Source organism: Lottia gigantea (assembly GCF_000327385.1).
Source record: "Lottia gigantea unplaced genomic scaffold LOTGIsca_3, whole genome shotgun sequence".
In the NCBI taxonomy this organism is placed as follows: domain Eukaryota; kingdom Metazoa; phylum Mollusca; class Gastropoda; family Lottiidae; genus Lottia; species Lottia gigantea.
In genome coordinates this window covers 2,612,130-2,636,471 of record NW_008708986.1, presented here as the reverse complement: position 1 = coordinate 2,636,471, position 24,342 = coordinate 2,612,130, and the positions used below count along the sequence as shown (strand labels likewise).

The 24,342-nt window shown below is 34.1% G+C and overlaps 3 protein-coding genes across 3 annotated transcripts; all 3 read left to right on the top strand.

Moving 5' to 3' along the window:
• Nucleotides 1-1,640: 1,640 nt before the first annotated feature.
• On the top strand, nucleotides 1,641-6,541 carry LOTGIDRAFT_153265 (hypothetical protein; the record flags this gene model as incomplete). The annotated part of the gene is made up of 2 exons (XM_009057172.1): nucleotides 1,641-1,989; nucleotides 6,261-6,541. The coding sequence occupies 2 exons, from the start codon at nucleotides 1,641-1,643 to the stop codon at nucleotides 6,539-6,541; spliced, it is 630 nt and encodes a 209-aa protein (XP_009055420.1).
• Nucleotides 6,542-7,836: 1,295 nt separating this feature from the next.
• LOTGIDRAFT_153264 (hypothetical protein) lies at nucleotides 7,837-9,045 on the top strand (the record flags this gene model as incomplete). The annotated part of the gene is made up of 1 exon (XM_009057171.1): nucleotides 7,837-9,045. One exon carries the CDS (start codon nucleotides 7,837-7,839, stop codon nucleotides 9,043-9,045), a length of 1,209 nt encoding a protein of 402 aa, XP_009055419.1.
• A 5,999-nt stretch (nucleotides 9,046-15,044) lies between these two features.
• Nucleotides 15,045-23,662, top strand: LOTGIDRAFT_153262 (hypothetical protein). The gene is made up of 14 exons (XM_009057170.1): nucleotides 15,045-15,153; nucleotides 17,935-18,024; nucleotides 18,370-18,489; nucleotides 18,746-18,841; nucleotides 19,249-19,374; nucleotides 19,547-19,654; nucleotides 19,845-19,943; nucleotides 20,220-20,313; nucleotides 20,697-20,824; nucleotides 21,002-21,074; nucleotides 21,229-21,407; nucleotides 22,272-22,388; nucleotides 22,716-22,862; nucleotides 23,194-23,662. Exons 1-14 carry the CDS (start codon nucleotides 15,052-15,054, stop codon nucleotides 23,266-23,268), a joined length of 1,554 nt encoding a protein of 517 aa, XP_009055418.1. The 5' UTR covers nucleotides 15,045-15,051; the 3' UTR covers nucleotides 23,269-23,662.
• The last annotated feature ends 680 nt before the right edge of the window (nucleotides 23,663-24,342 follow it).

Below are 24,342 nucleotides of genomic sequence, written 5' to 3'. Positions count from 1 at the left end.
AGGAAATTAAATAAGAGTTTAAAAAAAACATAGGAATGTATGTGCAACGAGCAAAATACGCAGATTTTCGAAAAAAATTGTCCATAAGTAGTTGTTAATCACGCTGAAAAGTGAATAATCAATATTCACGACCACAAAGAACTGCAGCTCCTTCTTGTCATAATTTCTTGTGGTATGAAAAGGTATCACGCCCGACTGGGGTGCGATTTATCATCCATCTCTGTTTTACGTACTCTTTAGGTTTTCTATAACTGGAAGCGGAGTTTGTCCTTGTCCTCAAAAATGAAACTTCTTAACCTTCACATGCAATTTGTATATTTTACAGCATCTACATCGTCGACTAACACGTCCATCATTACCGATGATCTGATTTTGGAATTTTCGTGTTCGGTATTTTCTCTGGCTAGGTACTGTTCACATCAACTTGATCGTTGCTATAAAAGATGTATTCTGTTGGAAAGGGTGTGCACCAGATTGTCTTTTGGCAGCCAACTATTGTCTCTATCGTGCAATAAGGACACAGTCTCCGTATTGACGTCTCTATTATACTCCAGTGACAACATTCGTGTAAATATGTTTTCCAATGACCAAGTTTCTTTATGGAAAAAAATGTTCATGGAATCCCCAAAGACATATGTTGATAAATTAATAAAGACCCTGAGCTTTACTGATTACACAGTATATAAAGAAGGATTCATCTTAAAGATAGACAACAATGGTAATGTAAGGAAGAACTGTGTATTTTTGTTTGTGCCTTTATTTCTTTGCGTGTTTAATATCATATGAAGCAATGAATAATGTTAAAATATCGTCTTAAGACTTCATATAATCTCACACAATGTTTTCTTTCTGAATAAATTCGTAAATATTGTAAAATGAATCCCTATGATTGAGTAACCTTTTACAGGGCCTAAAACAAATTCATCCCAAATATCCACAATTTATGAGCATTTTGCTTTAAAATCTTATAAAATCTGGGGTATATATATTGTTATATTATCGCCACAGCTTTATGCAACAAAATCAGTGGTTGAAGTTTTAAGCGACGTTTCGGCGTGTTTCCCCCGTCGTCCTCAGACACATAATGATAAAGTGATGTGCAAACTATATTATTATTATTAAGAAGTATATATAAGCATTAATGTATAAAATAGTTTGCCCGTCACCTCTTATCATTATGTGCCTGAGGACGACGGGGGAACATGTCGAAACATTGCATAAAACTTTTGTCAGAGTATCACTATTATCACCTATGTTACTATAAATAGTTTATGACTCATTCTAATAATACGTAATCAATGTATTCCTACTCAATCGAGTAGTCCGGTTCCAACATGGCTTATCAATAAAACTAACTAAACATTTTTCTTCATTATATGATTCCCGAACCCGTACCGAAGAGTACGACATGGTGTCAGAACAAGGAATCAACCACAGCAATTTCAGAGGTTTGAAACAGAAGAAAGTTAGTCTTCATCCACATATCGTTCATCGATAAGTAGTTTTCGTCAGCTAGAAAACAACTGCCATTTTTCACCTGCTTATATCCTTGCTCCAACAACTCCTCAATCAGAATTCAGTCGTTTTTATGATCAATAATTATGGCTACGAATCTTATAAATTTAGAACTAGGCCCCAAGATGGACTGGTCGTCCGGAGTTGAACTTTATGCCCGATATAAAAGATGGAAGCAAAAGTGTGAAAACATTTTCCAAGGACCACTCCTTGAGGTTGATGGAGAAGTAAAATGTAAATATCTTCTCATGTGGTCAGGAGATCAAGGATTTGATCAGTTTGTTGAAGAATCAATCCGTGATGCAATTGTATTTGGTATTGACAATCAAAGGATACGTTTCAATTGTACAACCAAGGGTAATGATCTTACTCTCAATGATGCCATCAAGTTTGCTAGAACCGAAGATTGCACCACTCAACAGCTCAAACAGATGGATTTCAAAGATTCAGAATCTGTTCATACTCTTTATAAGAGTAAGCCATCAGCACATACTACTAAGACTAAGAACCATGGGTACAGCCATGGTCATAACAAGCAATCAAGTCATCAAAAGCCCAGAAGCCACAACAAGTCTTCATATCAGAACAGTCAGAAGTCAAGTTATCAGCAATCATCAGGATATAACAATCAGTCAAATCTATGCCAATATTGTGGTGAATCATCACATCCAAGATCAAGATGTCCTGCCAGTAATAAACATTGCCAAAAATGTAACAAATTTGGTCATTTTGCTAGAGTCTGTAAACAAGGTCAGACAGCTAATAGAATCAACATTGTAGAGTCCACAGAATTCAATGATTTATTCATTGGTACTATAACAACTACCCAGGAGATCAACACACTAAATGATCAAGGTCAATCATCCACCAAGATGATGATGAAACTTTCTGTATCCACCAAAGTGAAACCAACTCATCAAACTGATGTTATATTTCAACTTGATACGGGTGCTGAAACCAACCTTATCACCAGAAAGATTTTCCATCAACTCTTTCCACTTGATTACAAGTTAAATCTTCCATCATCAATATTATTGGGATATGGTGGATCAAGAATATCAAACCTAGGATCATGTATTCTCTACATTCAGCATAATGATACAGAACATTCTGTAATTTTTAATGTCACAGATGGAATAGGTCCTGCTATTTTAGGCCTCAATAGTTGTTTGAAGATGAATCTTATTCAAGTCAACTTTTCTGTGAATAAAGAAGAAATAACTCCCAAGTTAACCAGAGAATATTTTTTGGATCAATACAAAGAAACATTCACTGGAATTGGTCTTTTCCCAGGTGCTGCATATCACATTCGTCTGAAGAATGAAGCTCAACCAATTGTCAATCCTCCTAGGTCAGTCAGCATTCATCTGCAAGATAAATTCAAAGAAGAACTAGATAGAATGGAAAGAATAGGAGTCATTTCACAAGTAACCAAACCACCAGAATGGGTGAATTCATTTGTCATAGTAGAAAAGGGTAATGGCAGAGATCTGCGCATTTGCCTCGATCCTCGAGACCTCAATAAGAGTACCCACGACTATACCAGAACCATAGATGACATTGTCCCAAAGGTATCAGGTGCCAAATTCTTTTCATTACTTGATGCTCGATCAGGTTATTGGATGTTAAAGCTTGATGAGAAAAGTGCACTACTCACTACTTTTTCAACTCCTTTTGGTCGATACAAATTTGAAAGACTCCCTTTTGGTTTCATCGTCAGTCAAGATATATTTCAACGCAAAATGGATGAAGTATTTAGAGATTTACCAGGTGTATCTAGAATCGCTGTTGATATCTTTGTTTTCGATAAAACAGAAGCCGAACATGATCACAACTTAATCCAACTACTCGACAGAGCCAATGAAAATGGAATCAAGTTTAATCCTGAGAAACTTCAACTTAAAGTTAAAGAAACCAAGTTTTTTGGTCACATATGGACTCCAGATGGTCTTAAGCCAGATTCAAGTAAGGTCAGTGACATCATTGATATGAATGCTCCTTCCAGCAAAGAAGATCTACATTCATTCCTAGGAATGGTCAACTATCTCAACAGATACGGTCCTGTATTATCCACACTGTCTTCTCCTTTAAGAGATCTTGTTAAAAAGAATGTTATATTCAAATGGTATCCTGAGCACCAATTATCATTTGAATCTGTCAAACAGGAGATTGCTAATCACTCAACATTAACTTACTATGATCCGAAAAAAAACAATGTTATCCAGTGTGATGCAAGTACACGTGGACTTGGTGCTACATTACTACAAGATAACAAACCAATATGCTATAAATCAAGTTCATTGACAGAAGCTGAGCAGAGATACAGTAATATTGAACGAGAATTATTAGCTGTAGTCTGGAGCTTAGAGAAATTTAATTATTTTATCTATGGTAAACATGTCCTGATCCAGACAGATCACAAACCATTAGAAGCAATATTCAAGAAACAAATATCAAAGGTCAGTCCACGACTTCAGAGACTATTACTCAGAACAACCAAATATGACGTCACTGTAGAATATTTACCTGGAAAATCAAATGTTATAGCAGATGCTTTAAGTCGTGTCGATCCTTCAATTTGTAGGAGAAAAGATGAAGATGATGACTTACCTGAAATACGTCTTAATCTTATAACCAGCTCTATGAATGCATCTCAAGAAACCATAAAGAATTTAAAAGGTAGCTTGCGTTGCAAGGTAACATACGCCCACTGACAGCTGTGAGAAATAATAAAACAGTCTTTAGTGACTAAAGTACGAATTTTCTCATATTGAAGAAATTATTTATGCTGAATAATTCCACAAAATTTTTAAATATAGCTAATAGAGTGAAACGTCAAGTCAGACACGATATTACACCAGACACGATATTTCGGTGAAATATTATGCGATCATCGCGAAAATCGATAGGGATCATCTTCATAATGACATTGACATACAAAATAAAAATCAAAAGAATCTGTAAACAATTGTAGCCTGTAGAGTGAGCACGAGTTGCACAATATAGCTAATAGAGTAAAACGTCAGGTCAGACACGATATTTCGGTGAAAAATTATCCGATCATCATGAAAATCGATAGATGATCATGAAAATCAATAGGGATCATCTTCATAACGACATAGACATACAAAATAAAAATCAAAAGAATCTGTAAAGAATTGTAGCCTGTAGAGTGAGCACGAGTTCCACAATATAGCTAATAGAGTAAAACGTCAAGTCAGACACGATATTTCGGTGAAAAATTATCCGATCATCACGAAAATCAATAGGGATCATCTTCATAATGACATTGACACACAAAATAAAAAATCAAAAGAATCTGTAAAAAGTTGTAGCCTGTAGAGTGAGCACGAGTTGCACAATATAGCTAATAGAGAAAAACGTCAAGTCAGACACGATATTTCGGTGAAAAATTCCACAAAATGTTTTAATATAGCTTATAGAGTGAAACGTCAAGTCAGACACGATATTTCACCAGACACGATATTTCGGTGAAATATTATCCGATCATCACGAAAATCAATAGGTATCATCTTCATAACAACATTGACATACAAAATAAAAATCAAAAGAATCCATAAAGAACTGTAGCCTGTAGAGTGAGCACGAGCCAAATGTGAACGGACGGACGTACCGACGGGGTGATTACAATATACGCCCATCTTACGTGTGGGCGTATAAAAAACTCACCAAAGAAGATAAAGTTTTAAATCAACTTGAGCATATTATTAGAAATGGATGGACAAATGATAGAGCAGAATGCCCTAATGAAATCCTAGACTATTGGAACTATCGTGAAGATTTATCAATAGAAGATGGTCTTATCTTCAAATGTCAACGTTTGGTCATACCTTCATCACTGAAAAAAGAAATGTTATCTATTCTACATCAAGGTCATTAAGGAGTAGAGAAATATCTTCTTAAAGCTAAAGAATCAGTATTTTGGCCAGGAATTACATTAGACATCAAGAATTTAATTTCATCATGTTCAACATGCCAAACACATCAGAGAATGCAGCCAAATGAGCCTCTACTACCTCATGAACTACCACAGTATCCATTTCAGAAAATAGGTACAGACATATTTGATTTCAAACAGAAACACTATCTAATTATTGTGGATTATTTCTCCAAATTTCCACTAGTTAGACTCTTGGGATCTGGAATGTCTGCAGAAAGTGTTGTTACTCACACCAAATCCATAGTTACAGAATATGGTATTCCTGAAATCATTGTATCAGATAATGGTCCCCAGTATTCTAGTGAATTGTACAGGATCTTTTGTCAAAAGTACAACATTTTACATCATACTAGCAGTCCAAGATACCCAGCAAGCAATGGACAAGCAGAAAGGTGTATACAAACAGTTAAGAAGCTACTCATTAAAGCTTTAGAATCAGGTCAAGATGCTAATTTAGCTTTACTCAACTACAGATAACACCATTATCAAATAATATTCCATCGCCAGCTGAATTATTATCTGGAAGACAATTTCGTACCTTGTTACCTATAAAACAAGAGAAACTTAAAATATCAGCTGAAAGACAAAATTATAATCAACACAGAAGTCAACTACAATTAAGACAAAATCAACAAAACAAGTATTATGATCAACACAGTAAACCTCTACCAGAACTCCAGGTTGGTGAAAGTGTCCGGTATTACTGTGAAAATTCAAAGCGATGGGAACCAGCTATAGTTATTGCAAGAGACACTTTACCACGTTCATATCACGTTTTTATCAGAAAAGGGAGGAAGATATCACAGAAATCGTAAATTTATTCGCAAAACCCATGAACATTACAATTTTGATTTCGATTATGACTGTGATATTTCACCCAGTGTCAATAATGAACCTCCTGATAACAATTTGGATGATCATAATGTGCAAAATCAAAACTATGATCAAGATATTATTGTGAACGATCAGAATGTTGATGATGAAAATCTGAACCACAACAATGATAATGCAACCAAAACCAGATCAGGCAGACTGATAAAACCACCAAATAGATTGGATCTTTAAAAATAATTTTCATACATGTGAATGTGTGATAATTTTTCTAAAATGTTAATTAAGCTTGTATTATCATTATGTTGAACAGATTTGGTAATTTAGAGACTTAAGTTTGATGGACAAACCATATCAGTTTTAATTTAAAATATTTTAATTATTTTATTTCTCAAAAGAGGAGATGTCAGAGTATCACTATTATTAAGTAAACAATACCTTTAAACCCATAGTCAATAGATACTCTGGTATATCCTATGTTACTATAAATAGTTTATGACTCATTCTAATAATACGTAATCAATGTATTCCTACTCAATCGAGTAGTCCGGTTCCAACATGGCTTATCAATAAAACTAACTAAACATTTTTCTTCATTATATGATTCCCGAACCCGTACCGAAGAGTACAACTTTAACGAGTGATTGTTGTTCCATAAAGATGTGTCTATATAACGGACTCACAATTGCTAAATGTCATTTAAAGAAGGGAATGAATCCCATCTAAAACTGGAGAGGAAGGTCGGCCTACGCGAATCATTTGTTTTTTTAGTTAGTCCCAAGTCCTTGGAAGCAAAAAGTTGAATTGAAACGGTATTAATATTTCCCTTAAACTAAATCCTGATTGATGGTATAGACAATTTTTTTAATGATATTCATAGTTGGAATGGTCGTATTATCACCATTATCACAAGAGAGACAATTTCTTGGAATATTTTACAACTTCAAGGGAGGCAATCCTGACCAAAAAAGGCGACAACCCTCTTAAATTCATATAAGAAGCTCACATGCTTTATGTTTTTCAATAGACTCCCTTGCGAAAAAGTTTAATACTTAACCTTCACTGGTTATGTATATTAACTCTTTTAAGAATATCTTGAGAGATTTATTATTCATAAAGAGAATGTCGTCAATAAGGCCTAGATATCTTAATGCTGATCAAGATCTCTGTAGGGAGAAACTGCTTCGATGACGTCTATAATTAATTATTCAATTATCTATGTTGTTTTTAATTTCATTAATCTTTCCGAATAGTATATAAGAAGTACGTTTATATCTATAAGTATTGGTGAAGTCATCTTCACAATGTCGAGCTATTACGAATTTCATTTAATACCTTGACAGTGGCGTTTCTTCGAATTTGGAAATATGTATAGAAGTATAGTCGTTGTATCTATCTGTTCTTAGATAAAACAAAATATTAGGTATTGAAGGATTGTCCGATATATGAGTGTGGTTTGATAACATTTGTACACAAATGAAAAGGGATCTCGGATGTTTTAAGTGTGTTTTGATGTTGCCCACAATAAAATGGAGTTCTTGTTCAGAATTGTTGCAGTATGTTGTATAGGATTTCGAATAAATTGTATATTTATATGTACCGATCCAACTTTACTGAAATCTGTTAGAAATTGTGAAAAACTTGAAGGTTATTTGATAGAAGCGACTACAACCAGCCTGATGAATTGTGGTAAAGAATGTGTTTATCAAACGAATTGTTTATCGTTTAATTACAATACACAAACTGGAAGATGTGAATTAAATCGTAATGTTAATTCATCTTCATCTCCCTTAATCAGTTCTCCGGGATTTTTATATTCCGACAAATCTAATTGGATAAATGTTGTTACTGATCCCTGTCGAGATGTTACTTGTTTGGATAATGAGAAATGTGTTGTGAAGAATGATACGGGTGTTTGTATAAAATATGACTGTTATATTCCATCGGAAATGTTGTATTCTGGTGAACCGCTTTATTCTGGAACGGTTCACGGATATGACGCAGTGTATAACTGTTCCGGTCCTGGGGTAGTTCGTGAAGACGTAACCTTGACCTGTCAACCGAATGGACAATGGGTAGGTCGACAGTGTAGAAAAATATCAACTTGTTTACAAATTAAACAGTGTGAAAAATACAATTATACTGATGGAGAATACTGGCTTTACCCACAAGTATACGACAGTACTAAAAGGGTTAAAATATACTGTCACGGTCTCAATACGACTACACCTAAAGAGTACGTCACTTTAATTAACGAAAATATAGTTAGGTCTGGCACTAATATAGCCTCGCTAAGAAATAACGGTCAAGACTGCGTTTCTCGGTCCACTACCCATCCCAAGTTCGGTGCAGCTAAGTTCAACAAAATGCGTGTTGATCCATATGTTATGTTTGTTAATGTATCTGATATGACGTTCACATCGGAGTCGGTTGGAATCCAGCAGTATGGTAATACTTTTGATTGCACAAGTCGCTCCGCGGCCTGTGATATATTTAGGCGCGGATATGCTAAAATTGATACTAGCCATACAGGACTGATAGTTTCAAGAAATGTCGAGTGGGTGACTTATGGTTGGCAGCCAGTAAAATGGTACTTTAATAGAACCAGTGACCAAGTTATTGAGATGCTTTGTTCGGGACATTGTGGTGGGTGTGGAACCAGAGGGTTGCTTTATCTCGTGCCAGATTCTTCTGTAAACGTGCCTACTGACAGTGCAATAGAAGTTAACTGTTTATGATCTTAGTATAGAAGTTTAATAATTTGTGCAACAACAAAAAACATGACGCATTTAAATAATTATTAAGTTTAACAAGACGTGTATGGCCTATGAAGGCAGGAGTGCTTTTTCATAAAATGAACTTTTTTCTTTAAAATTAACGATCCAATTTAGTTCATTTCACTTTACATTTCAATTCACTTTTGAAAAAATTTCATTTCTTTTTAATCTTTTCGTATTTTTTACTGCTTTAATTTTTTATTTGATTTTATTGTAACTTTTTTTTTTACTTTTCAATTCAAAAACTCACACCAACGTATGAAGGCATAGTGTCGTGGTCATCCACTTATCTGTTACTACTATGCAAACAGTACAAACAGATCCAGAACACTAAAACATTGTATTGCATTAATGATTGTAAACTACTATGAAGGGTGTAGTAATTTTCGACATTCCATTCTCCCAACCTTTTTTTTTTTTGGTTTTTGCAAGCTTATTCTTGGCCTAGATTTGGATGTTGATGAGTGAAAATGAAACTCATTTCGTACATTTAAGAATCTATAGGAATAAAAAATTTCTTCCTGTTTTGCACTTAAATTTGTTAAATTACCATCTAAGAACCTCGCTGACATCAAAATTTCAATTCACAATTCCATAGAAGATCATCAGAAGAAATTGGCCATGTAGAGGCTTCATCTCTGACTGGCCGTTAACACAATTGAGCTTGAAATTTTTGCGATATTCACAGGTCAGAAGCAACCATATAATGTAGATGGATTTCTGCCAATTCCATCAATATATCTGCCCCATCCCATTACTGTGTACTGTGAAAAAATGGCTTTATATAGATAACTGAATAGTAACACAGGCGTGAAAATGCCTTTATATTGGTCCGAATGCACCATCTTTATCTCAAATTGTTACATTCTAGTGAATGAATGTTCTAGGAGAGATTCTATTGAGTAGAAAGATAGCTTGCAATGCACTGGCAGCTTTGATTTTAAATAAAAGATATTTTGCAGTACAGTAATGAAATACTTAATCTCCGGTCATACAATGCTGTGGAAAATTTTGCTGTGATACGGAATAATATAAGTTTGGTACAAATCTGGCAAGAATCGACCCTTTAAGTGTTTCAAGAAACAGGTCAATAACTCATAATAAAATAGCTTTCCATTTTCATTAAGGTTCATCTATGGGTGATAATAATCGGTGAATAAGACTTGGTGTGCCCTCACCCTAATTAAGAACTGTACAGCGACAAACAACCAATGCCTTCGTCCTTGTAAACAACCTAAAATCCATACTTTTCATTTTATTACATTCATTAAATGTATTTTAGAAAAATATTTTATGTTTAGTTTTATCGATATATCCAGGTTTTGGCCACGATACTCTTCCATTATCACAATGGGTATGGAGATGCATTCAATAAGGTCTTTTGATTGTACAGTGGCTGTGTAAAAGGATTATGGAAAAGTGTACCTTTATCCATTTTTCACATTTGCTAAAAGTGCACCTTCAGTTCCAAAAATGGTCATAGGGGAGCAATATCTGTAATAGATTTATAAGAAGTTATTTGAGGGTAGGTAGGTAGATGACAAGTTAACGTTCGCTTCCAGCGGATGCTGATTTTGCAAACTAGGTAGTTGTTGGTAGTCGTAGTAGTTAGATTGGTTCAAATTGGATGATTCTGTGTTGTTGATTTGGTTGTTGATTTTTCGTTAGATCTGGTCTGGTCGAATGACTTGGCGGTGAAACTCGATCCTGGATGGTGTGGTGTTTGATTGGCTACCAATGCCTTCTAGAGCTTCCGAGCATCCTGATTGGGTGAGAGCATCAATTGCACTTATGTTGGATTAGAACATAGATGTATAGTGGTGTAACCTACATTCGTGCATATAAGGATTCAATACTTAGATTTAAAAAAAATAATTTTTTTATGTCTTAGCTGTTTCTTCAGATATTCCATAAAGTAATTAAAATTTGGCTTGTTTCGATTTTCTTTACTAATCCCTCACCTTGACCCATATTTCATGAGAAGCCAACTCGACGGTTACGAAATGCGTCACCTATTTTCGTGTACAATGTTTAATCTATGAATAAGTCGAGAAAAACACGTTGTATGGAAACCCAGTGGTGTTCGGGCCCTGGTTCCCTACCTGGAGTTGGTGTGGGACTAGGGTGTCAGGGGTGTGGCCAACTGGTGTAGGAGAAGAATTTGTTTCGAATTGAGAGAGCACCCCACATCAACACATGCTAAAAACGTGGATGAAACAAATTTTGGGGGATGTGAAAGATCCAGGTGATTGCTCCAGGGGTGTGAAGGCTGAGAAAGGTTGGGAACCACTGTGTAAGGGTGTATTGAGACTAGTCTCAATGAAAGCACTGACCTAGGTCACAGTGCAATAGAAAAGCTTATTAATTGTGTGAAAATTAGTTAGTCATTAGTATGATTTTAGTTGAAAAGACACACACACCAACACACACGTACTCTGACATATAATATACTGTATATAGCAATGGCACCAGTCCTGAAATAAGTATTTCCTGAAATCTAACTTAGAAATCGATGTCACATTTATATGGAGAAATATCTACTTTTGAGATAAACAGCGCTGAAAACACTATACCTTTCCTGGATGTCAATATTGAAATAATCAACAACGCAAGTCAGCACATCAGTTTATAGAAAACCTACGCATACCGATCATTATCTTCATTATAAATCCAACCACCCCTACCAGCGTAACAAGGCATTATTACCACCCTCACCAGACGTGCTGTAAATTTTTGCAGTAAAGAAAATCTACAGAAAGAAATCGACCACCTTAAAGATGTATTTACAACTTAAACCATTACCCAGAACACCTCGTCAACCAAACAATAGCCAAAGCCATGAAAGCCAAACCAACAGCTAAACCGGAACCCCCACATATTGGAGTGAGCATACCATTAAATGGAAACTCATCTTATAAAATGAAGATTAAGCATGAGAATTCAGTAAAGTTCCTGGGAGTACACTTGTAACAAGTGTCTAACTTGGAGTGCGCACATTGATTATATCTGTAACCGGTCTACAAAAATCTTAAATGTTATGCGCTATGTTTCAGGTACCGCATGGAGAGCAAACAGAGAAACTCTAATGATGATATACAGGTCACTGGTTCTTTCAGTTATTGATTACGGTTGTAATGCCTATGGTAAAGCAAGTGATACTCAACTGAAGAAACCCGACGTTCTACACATGAAAGCTATACGCATTGCCACCAGGGCAGTTGTAGGTACGAAAACTGAGAAGATTTACTCGTGTTGGAAATAACCAGAAGAATCGGAATCGGGCAAGCGGTCATTGATCTATAGAGAAAGCACCAGCTCGATCAAGTAACGATCCTTGAACGGCTCCTATCGGATACTCCTTTTGGAAGGTTACCAACTCGACAGTCAACACCCACCTGATCCAGAGTACCAACAAGCACGGGAACCCAGTAGGAGGATATCCAGCCTGTAGAATACTCCTATTCTGCACTATCGTATCTTCTAGGATCAAACAGAAATACCAGATGCAGATTGATCCGAAGATACCAAACAAAACCAAACGAAACCAAACCATCCATCTGTAGCCATCTGCAAAGACCACATAAAAGCTACAGGCCACAAAGTTAACTGGGGTGAAACCATAACGGCAATCAATGAAATAAGAAGGAAAATCATTGAAGTCATCCAAATTCGAAGACATTTATCCATTAATCACTAGAGATCCTGGGGTTTTTATCCCTAGAGCCTAATGATAACCTTATCCATTAATTAGCAGTTATAACTTACAATTACAGTAGTATTCTTAATCCGCTGTTGTCTTTATCTATACAGTATATACTTATTAACCTTTATAATATCATCCATTGCTTGATATACACCAGAGAATCTGATTGAACGTCGCTCAAACCTTGTAATCCATAAGAATTGTTTTATTATAAAGCTTCAACCAAATGTTTTGGAAATTTGTTCTGAAGTTCTGAGTAATGGCGTTTGATTATTATGGAGGCTTTGGTAGCTGTAGAATAATATGTCGTTACGAAGGGGATTATCTGGTTATCGTTGAATGTTAAATCCATTTGTTATCACAGTCTGTAATAAATCGATCCAGTAAAATTTCGCGTTGTAGACGCCTAAGCTTACGTTTGATACTATATTTCTATAGGCATGATGAGAATTACAATGTGCCCTTATTACTATGACCAAAATACCTTGTGCCCGTATTACTGTGACCCAAATACCGTATGCCCGTATTACAGTGACCAAAATACCGTGCCCGTATTACTATGACCAAAATACCTTGTGCCCGTATTACTGTGACCCAAACACCGTGTGCCCGTATTACAGTGACACAAACACCGTGTGCCCGTATTACTGTGACCCAAAGACCGTGTGCCCGTATTACAGTGACCCAAACACCGTGTGCCCGTATTACTGTGACCCAAACACCGTGTGCCCGTATTACAGTGACCCAAACACGATGTGCCCGTATTACAGTGACCCAAACACCGTGTGCCCGTATTACTGTGACCCAAACACCGTGTGCCCGTATTACAGTGACCAAAATACCGTTACCGTATTACTGTGACCATAATACCGTTCCCGTATTACTGTGACCCAAATACCGTGTGCCCGTATTACTGTCACCAAAATACCGTTCCCGTATTACTGTCACCAAAATACCGTTCCCGTATTACTGTGACCATATTTCCGATGACCACAAATTTCCCGTATTACTATGACCAAAATACCGTGTGCCCATATTACTGTGACCCAAACACCGTGTGCCCGTATTACTGTGACCCAAACACTGTGTGCCCGTATTACAGTGACCCAAACACCGTGTGCCCGTATTACTGTGACCCAAACACCGTGTGCCCGTATTACAGTGACCCAAACACCGTGTGCCCGTATTACAGTGACCCAAACACCGTGTGCCCGTATTGCTGTGACCCAAACACCGTGTGCCCGTATTACAGTGACCAAAATACCGTTCCCGTATTACTGTGACCATAATACCGTTCCCGTATTACTGTGACCCAAATACCGTGTGCCCGTATTACTGTCACCAAAATACCGTTCCCGTATTACTGTCACCAAAATACCGTTCCCGTATTACTGTGACCATATTTCCGATGACCACAAATTTCCTGTGATCAACCATAGAACTGTATACTTAAAAGCAGCGCCTGCGTTTGGTAGATATAAATAAATGAACGGATACAATACAGTAAAACAGTAACGATAATTTAAAGTTGAGGCCTGTACATCATGAACAACGCCAGCCAATGAAACAAATATCTTTCGGAAATTTGATTTTCAGACCAAATTGCCGGTTTTTTTCACTACAATTTTGTGGAATTGGAGTGTTTTTGTTTCAAGTGATGGAACCAAATACATTCTAGGACAAATCGAATGGCAAGGACAATCCTGGGAAGAAAGTTTCTTGGAAGAAATGATGAATTAAAAATTGATTACTGTCTGACTACATTGGCTTTGAATTTTAGTTTTTCTCTTATTTCATAAATGTTCAAAATAAAATTTTAAATTTTATGCCATTTGTTTTAGAATGTCTTCGGGTCCATAGAAATATATTCAGCGTTTTTACATTTGCACTTACTTTTCGGACTGAAAATTACCTTAGCTAAAAATAACTTTTCCAATGGTTAACATTTTCATCAACCAAAAGACAATGTAAGACTATCTGTATTTTGCAATTAATCTTTCAATAGGCCTACGTTCGAAAATGATTGCCCACATTCGATTCAGAAATCATTGTAGTCAAAGTGTAATCTTTTATCCAATCCCCCCACAATAATAACCATCTAGGTAGGGCTTCCCATTAACCCGTCATAAATAGGCAATTTCGTATTATATTAGAATGAAAATCAGATACATTTTATTTTTATTGCAAACCCTTAAGGCAATATAATTTATTTTTATGCGTTTCCTGTTTGTCGAATGAAATAATTTTGTACGGAGCATCTGAAGATGGCGGAGCAAAATAAAAGTAAAACTAAATTACAAGAAGATATTAAAATTCAAGGTGAAATTGTAAGAAAATTAAAATCTGAAAAGGCAGATAAAGAACAGGTGGGTACAGCTTCGTTTTCTGATTTTTAGATCTAGAAAGCATGCTATAGATATTTTTTATATGCGACATATGGTTACGCACTCTGAAATAATGGTTGCTTTTGTTTTGTCAAGACTCGCCGACAATGCACGTGTTGTTGTCATATATGGATTAGTATTTAGTATTTAGATTGGAATTCTGTATTTCGATTTGAAACTATCTGTAACTCGAAGCATGCATATGATGAGAGATCAGTATCTGATCATAGGTTTCAAATATTTTTGCAAAATTTCATCATTTCTGGTTTTTTCAAAAAGGGCAGTAACTCTTGGTTTCCACTGGTTGAACACTATTTATGATGCAAGAAATTATTTGGCAAATCTTGTCTGTTTAGTGTTTATAGGCTTCTGTAAATAAAAGATGATGCAAGACAAGAAAATAATCAGATCTTGACAACAACTTTTCATTTCTGATTTGAGCTGACAAAGATAGGGTATAAGTTTATTTTAAAGAAATTATTTTTGTGAATTTAACCAGATAGATGTGCAACTGTGGTTTAGAATTAGGTGTCCTGATGCCTGACAGATTTTTTGGAAAAGTTTGCAGGAAGAGTGGAATAGATTTTAGTGATTGTGAACCTAACAGTTTATTGATATCAACTTTGTGTCAAATAGTTTGTGGTCGGTCAAGGAGGAAGGCAAATAGTATAGGCCTGCACTAGAAGTCATTTTTTTGTTTCTGAATGTTTAAAGCTGTTATTCTCAGCCTTATAGATTAAATTATTTTGTGTAAATTGATGGAAGAGTAAAGGTCTGTGTTTTCGGTACAAAAATGTTTCCAGCAGCAAAGAATGATATTGTATTGGTTTGTCGTAATGAGAGACAAGTTGGTCTCTATAGAAAAATCACAGAGTTGGGAGACAAAATCAAATTGTTGAAGACAGAAAAACCTCAAGGTTTCAAAGCAAAGGTGATGATTAAAACTCTTGCTATACATTTTGATAATGTCAATTACAAGATTCAGCTTTGCTTAGATTTATCCTGTTATAATTTATCCATAAATTATAGGTTGTGTAAGAATTTCTTAATACTGTAAATCTGAAATGGATATCATTTGTAACCATAAACAGATATATCCAGTTACTCAGTTGAGAACTCATAACTTTGGAACATAGTTACTGGGAAAGTCTCAAAAGATAGTTTTCTTAATACACAGTTGTTAATTGGAATAAGAATGAACCTGTATCTTCAGTATTATTATAGTCAGGCATATCATAATGCAAGAAAAATTCAATGTTTTACAAAATCTTCTCAAAATAAGCTTAAGCCAGAAATTTGTTTCACACATGGAACCTTTAGACTAACACAGGGAGACATTATGCACATCAAGTAAGACATAGGAAGCCAATAAAGTTCGAACTTGATCAAGGTCCCTGCCAATGATAGGTTTGTACTATATTGAGATAAGCCTAAATAGTCTTGAATACTTGCTATAAATTGGATGCCTGGTTTAATTTATTTACCAGGTGGTTTGCTGATACAAGATTTATTTTCCTTTCCATTTCATCTTTAACTCTGGATCCCTATTGGTTCATTGTTCACATCATACCTGTATATCCAACACTATACTTGTAACTCATAACTATGATGACTTATTCTGTGTATCGATTTCACCAATCTCTGTTACGAAAACATCACATTGGTGGAATTTGGAAACGCTTCATATCTTCATATCAGGTAAGTGAACTCTTGAAATGTGTGAAGATGTAGATTGTAAATAGATGTAAATAGGGAACTGAATTATACTGATATGGATATGATTTTCATGACTTTACCAGATCAGAGTTGTATTTAACTAAGGATTAAGTTTAATTTGATAAGCTGTCCTCAGATTGCATTGATATTGTATAGTACCGGTCTTGACCTGCCCTCAGAACGTAAAAAAAATTGCAAAACAGTACAACAAAACAAAGATTAAAACTCTACCTTACCAGATCTAGTCTTTCAGTAAATCATGGTCTATTTCTTTACAACCATCTGACTTGTTCCCAGTTTGAAATCAAATAACCAAAAGCCACAAGTGATAATGAATAGAACTTATCCAGCCCTATCTTATTCTGAGATAAGATTACATTCTTATTGTCACGATTAAGATCTACAAGTGGAAATAGTGTGCATATTTTATTTGTATTTTAACTAATTTGTGAAATAAATTCAAATATGGAAGACAGTGCCATGGGAATACATAAGAATATTAAAATTGTTAAGTGTCCAATTAAGAGTAGAATAGAACAGGTAAAGAAGCAAACATGTTAATTTGGCTGTATTTTCTGGGAATGAGTACTTTCCTTAGCTTAAGGATGTTGACGTTGATTTTACTGTGAATATTTTTCATACAAAAAAATTGTATCAGGTATGACTAGGTAATTGCGTGTGTGTCGTCCATGACTTTGTTGGTTCTACTTTGAATGAGGACATATTTCTAGGATTGTCTGGTTAACGTGTGTCATGACTGACAAAGATAAGGATATCATAACCTATATAACTATGTTTGTATTGTAAACAATTCAATTACCTCAGTGCTGATGCAATAAACATGTTTTATGTTTTAAGATATATGTTATCAGACAGAGACACGTCTGACAATTTGGTGAAAGAAAAACTTGAAAAGAATGAAAAATCATATACTCAAATTAAAACTAAAAAGGTATTTTATGTAGATCCAAGGACAAAGAAATAAGTTTCAATTGGTTAAGAAGATTTTTTTTGGATTAATATGATTTCAATAATTTATTTTTCCAGATCAATGAAGAAGTAGCCAAGTTATTAGCTTTAAAAGCTGAATTAGGAGATGATGGACCAGTTAAAAACTTTGTTCTTAAAACACCCAAGGTAGGACATTCGTTTACAAAATTGCAAAAGAGCAAAATTGTAAATATTCATTTTGCATGGATTGATTGCTGTTGAGTTGCATGACAGTCATGTTTTGTTCATTTTCAATAATTCAAACATGTTCAGTGAATTTTTTTAGGAAGGGTTAATCTTTATTTGGTGCATTATTTATTATTTAAAAGAAAGTGTGATCATGTTTAAGTATTTACATTAACCTATTTAATAGAAAATATTTATCTCAGTGTTTCATAAGATTGATGTGTATTTTAACATTGATTTCAAGAAAAATTAGGAGAAAATTAAGCCTTATAGTCTTATACATACTGAATAATGATTTTTTTCTAGGGAACTCGAGATTATGGTCCCCCACAGATGGCTATACGAGAGGGTGCATTTAATAAGATAATATCAACCTTTAAACGTCATGGTGCTGAAACTTTAGATACTCCAGTTTTTGAATTAAAGGTATGTTAACCTCAAATTAATAAATTTTCAGGGTTTAAATTACAATATTGATCTCTTAGCTAATTAACAGTTAGATCATATTAAGATAAATCTTTGCTCCATGAATGAATGAAAAAGTGGGTTAGGTTCTAAGTCAGTAATTGGAATGATTCTCAACATCATAAATCTTTAAAAGTAAAGTTGTACTTCTAGCCAGCCTAGAAGTCAAGAGGAACACATGGCAGTTACTATAGTTATATAACTTGATCTTTTCTAGGAAACATTAACAGGGAAATATGGTGAAGATTCGAAATTAATCTATGATTTAGCTGATCAAGGTGGTGAATTATTATCATTACGATATGATCTGACGGTATCCTTTTAAATCAGTTTATCAGATGTCAATATGCCACCAGTCACTGTATGAGATGGTGTCAGTGTTAATAACATCTCAATAGTCTAGATTGGTAATTATTGATCTTTGAACATTCAATACCACCAAAATATTGTAATTTGAGATGTGCTTAAAAAAAAGGTGTGCATATTGGATGAGCATTATACTTGCAATTATAGCCTACTGCAAACAACATCATCAATATGAATGGGATGGTGTATATGGTTCTACCATAGCATATAAAGTGGTTCTACTACCTTTATTGTGTGAATGGATATGGTTTTCAGTTTTCCTAATAAAAAGAAAATTGTCAAACAGTATCAAGTATAAAGAGATATATAGAGTATACATAAATAAATATTATAATAACCTTAATCAATATACAGGTACCATTTGCCCGTTTTTTAGCCATGAACAAAATTGTCAGTATAAAACGTTATCATATAGCTAAAGTATATAGACGTGATAACCCAGCTATGACTAGAGGAAGATATAGAGAATTTTATCAATGTGTAAGTACAGAAATCTTTTACAATTTATTAAAACAACCCACAAATTAGGAGATTGAAAAGGTTTTTTTTTATCATGTATAGGGGTGAAATTTCTTATCTAACTATGAAGTAATTAAGATGAATTAATAATGTTTTAGTACAGAAACCTAATTTATATTTTGTTTAATTTCAGGATTTTGATATCGCAGGACAATATGATCCCATGATACCAGATGCTGAATGTATCAAAATAGTGGCAGAAATTCTACAAAGTTTAGATCTAGGAAATTTTGTTGTGAAGGTAAGACACTTACACATACATTCATAATTCTATTTTTAGTACTACTATTATGTTCATTTAATAACGGTAAAATTTGATTCTTCAAATAAGGTTGACAAACTGAGAGTGGTAATAGGTTTCCTAGTAGTGTGAGCATGTTCTGTTACAAGTTTTGTATGTGACATTGTTGATGTTTTTGTATTGATTTAAGGTAAACCATAGAAAGTTATTAGATGGTATGTTTGCTGCCTGTGGTGTACCTGATGATAAATTTAGATGTATCTGTTCTGCTGTTGATAAATTAGACAAGGTCAGTTTCTTATTATTCTTCAGCCTCTTGACAGAATCTGACATGATCTGTTGTCTTTAGTCTTTAGATAGTCCAGTTCTGGAGTTTTTGACTAGACATAATCTGTCCTGATGTACAGACCTTGGACCAAATCTCTAATGATCTGTGGATCCTCTTCAGGATATTATGTTGTTTACTACTGCGTTTTTATTATTATTTTTTCAAAATTGACCAAATTTGCAGAGCACCATTGACTTTTAAGTACAATATTTTAACCATTTATTTTGGTTATTGTAGACATTTTGGAATGATGTTAGGTCTGAAATGATTGATGAAAAAGGTTTAGATCCAACTGCAGCAGATAAAATAGGAGAATACGTACAATTAAAAGGTAGGCTTTTTTCTGGAGGTACTTTCTTAAAGAACTTCATCAAGGACCACTTAATGGCTAGAAATATTGTGTCTTGCCTGTTTTCAATTATTAATTATTCTTTCATTAATTTATATATAAATTTCACCAAATTATTTACAAATTCACCAAATTGTTTACAAATTCCATCACACTGTTTACAAATTCCATCAAATTATTTACAAATTCACCAAATTGTTTACAAATTCCATCACATTATTTACAAATTCCATCAAATTATGTACAAATTTCATCAAATTATGTACAAATTTCATCAAATTATTTACAAATTTCATCAAATGTAAAATTGTCTTGCAGAATTCATGTATTGTAGTTGTTATATTTTTTTCTATGAATATTTTCAGGTGGTTTAGAATTAATAGATAAATTATTACAAGATGAGAATTTAAACAAACAGAAATTAGCTGTAGAAGGTTTAGAAGATTTGAAATTAATGTTGAAATATTGTGATATATTTGGTATTCTGGACAAGGTAAAGTTTTATCTTATCATAAATCTTAATGGCAATGACAATACTAATTCTATATGATCATATTATTGTTGATTGATAAGTTTTATTATTCAAGTAAACCCATCTTCACAAAAAAATCGTTGCTAATTTGTTGTATTTTTCCTTTGTAAACGTTTATATTACCTTAATGTGTTTCAGGTGAGCTTTGATTTAAGTTTAGCTCGAGGGTTAGATTATTATACTGGTGTTATATATGAAGCTGTTTTAACAGGTTTGTTTACTCTTATTGTTGTTAATTTAATCAGACAGCTTACTCAAAATTTATTTTATTTGCAACTTACAATAAAATGAACATATGCTGCTTTGCCAGCAGTACCTTGGGTTTTTCAAAGTTGGAAATGATTGATTATGTGACTATTTTGTAGGTTATAGTCATAAACCTAACAGTGGTGAAGGAGAAGCAGAGAGTGTAGGTAGTGTTGCTGGTGGTGGAAGATATGATGGTTTAGTTGGTATGTTTGATCCTAAGAATAAAATGGTACCCTGTGTTGGTGTTAGTATTGGTATTGAGAGACTGTTTGCTATTTTAGAAGCTAGAGCTCAGGTATTCACTTTACTCTTAAAGGAATAGAGCATCTTATAATGAACAAAATATTTTAATTTGGCTCAAACTTGGCCAATAACAGTATATATCCATCAGTGGACTTTCCTAGTGTCATAACTATACATCAAAATCCCTCTATAATCCACAAAATCAAGTAATTAATTATAAAACGCTTAATACATCCATTAAGCAATTTTCAAAGTCTTGGAAATGATAATAATAAGGGAAGTAACTCTCAACATCGTCAGACACTTTTTGAACAATGTGCGATATATAAATCTACAAAAGACTGAGAAAAAGCAATTCATATAATTTAGAATGAATACTTCACCACTGATACAATTTTCAACAAATATTAAACATTGGCAAAGATTGTTTGTATTCATCGGAAGATGATTGCCATTTGGCACTTGTGCATTGATAGGCTTTTCCTTTTTCCTGTTTTAGCGTTGATTACCCAGACCTCTTTTTTCTCAAACAGAAAAAACTGATTCATCAGTTGCTCACTTGTTTTTTTAAATTCTGAATAATAGTTTTATTGTCACTTTTTCAAAATTGATAAAGTGTGGGATGCAAACTTATTTAACCAATGGTCACTATTAAACACAAATATTAGCCACAGGACATTCTATTCCTTTAATAGGTATACAATCTTATTGTGAAAAACATATTTTTTTTGTTTATAGTTTTGATATGTTGTATGAATATATTTGTTCACCAATTTCATTATTTCTATTAAAGATCTCTTGACAGTCGGAAATAGGTAGATTAATGTTGCTGGCAAGATTTCCCTCATTGCACATTGAATGGCATTGCCCTCCTTCATAAACCCAAACTTGAATTCATTTCCATTATTTATTGCAGGCATCAGAGAATAAAGTAAGAACCACATCAACTGATGTATTTGTCATCTCAGCTCAGAAAAACATGTTAGAAGATAGATTAAAATTATGTACAGAATTGTGGAACAATGATATTAGGGTAGGTAACAATAGATAAATCTCTATCACACTACCCAGCCAACTGATATTACAGTCATGTATCAGTCAATGAAATAGGATCCCATTACATATTATCCAAGGAGGGTTAAGAGGTGTCAAGTTTGTGGGCATTCCTTTCCATTTTGTGGCATTAACTTAACTAATAATATCAAATGATAAATGTCATATTCTGACTTAGAATTGGATGTTGTGTTTCTTGAATTTGAGGAACCTCAGTTTTTCATAAATTTCAAGGAATGGAGAACCCCTGAATTAGTCTTTTTATCTCTTGTCAAGTCTGTGAATTTTGTAACTTGTCTCATTTCAGACAGAACAGTCATATAAAAAGAATCCTAAAATGTTGAGTCAACTTCAGACTTGTGAAACTGAAGGTATACCATTGGCTGTAGTTATTGGCCAATCAGAAATCGAGAATAACATAGTCAAATTACGTAATATTGCTACTAGAGAAGAGGTAAGAATTAGGTTCATTTTGTTGGGGAATATGATACAGGAAATCTCTTTCTGAAAATTGGCATGGTGTCATTTGTAATACAATCTATATTGTGGTCTAATGATATCAAGTCTATAATGCTATCTCGTGATGGGTGGAGAGCCCATATAAAGATAGTTTCATTCTTATTTCCTTACTGAACAATAAGTAATAATGTTTTTTTTTTTCAAACCATGATTAAATCATTAACACATTGTTCATGTTATACTGGAACTTCTTCACTCTTAACACTAGTAATTTGTGTAAAGATTTTGGGTTGTGACAAATCACTCATTAAACATTTCTTTTACAGAGAGAAGTACCCAGAGCAAATATGGTAGAAGAAATCATAGCCGAATTAGACAAATTAAGGAACCAATCAAAATAATTTCTCATATGCTAATTTTGATAACATTATACTTATTTATTAAGATATGGACCAGTTCTGTGCTGTAAATTTGTTTATATTATTATCCATTAGAATTGTTGAAATAATGAAATACATGTATCTAGATCAAAAAAATTCACTGAAGTTGTTTCTTCCAATGTTTTCTGGGACTGATATAACTGTTTTTGACCTTGAAAGTATCAAGAAGTTATGGTTCGGATCTAAATAGCTTGAAACTTAATAAAACTATCTGACTTAAAATCTTTCAAATTGTAATATTTAGTGTATGGCAAGTATGCAGGATTGTATATTAAGCTTCCAGTGTTTGTCTCTTTGTTATATCATGTCATCAAAATGGTGTCAGTTGTTCACTGAAATAAATTCATCATTGTTCATATTGGTTTTTATTTTCAAAACCTATCAACAAACTTAATTGATTCTGAAGAGATGCTGACATGGCAAAATCTAGTCATGGTTGGGGGCAGGGCAGTTGAGGTCAATATCCTCTATCAACTTGGGGGATACACAAATTTTCGACAGACATGGCCGTTTTCTGTGGTATACCACAAGGATCCGTTCTGGCACCTGTCCTGTTTATCAAACAAGTATTGCCTCCAAATATGGCTTGTGCATTCATCTCTTCGCTGATGATACTCAGATGTATGTTAGTTTCGAAGCCAAGTCTGAAATTGCTGTAGTCTTTTGAAACTTATTCCTGTCCAAACTGAAGGTTTGTTCATCGGTACCAATCAGCAGTTAAAAGGGTCTAAAACACAATGTATAAATGTTGCTGGGGAAATCATTGCAATATCACAGAAGCTAAAGAACATTGGAGTAGTGTTTGTTTCAAACCACACTTTTCAACCACATCCTTCCTTAAACTATCCAAATCTGTGTAATTCTTTAAGAAAAATCTTAAAACTTATTTTTAATGATTATTAGGAAGATAATTCTCAAAACTTTGGCAGCACACTAGGAACCTGGGTGCGAGAAATTCGGATATGATGTCATGTAGTGTAAAACCCAATATTTGCTATAAGCTGTTCATATTTAAAGACCTAAACAAAGTTGAGA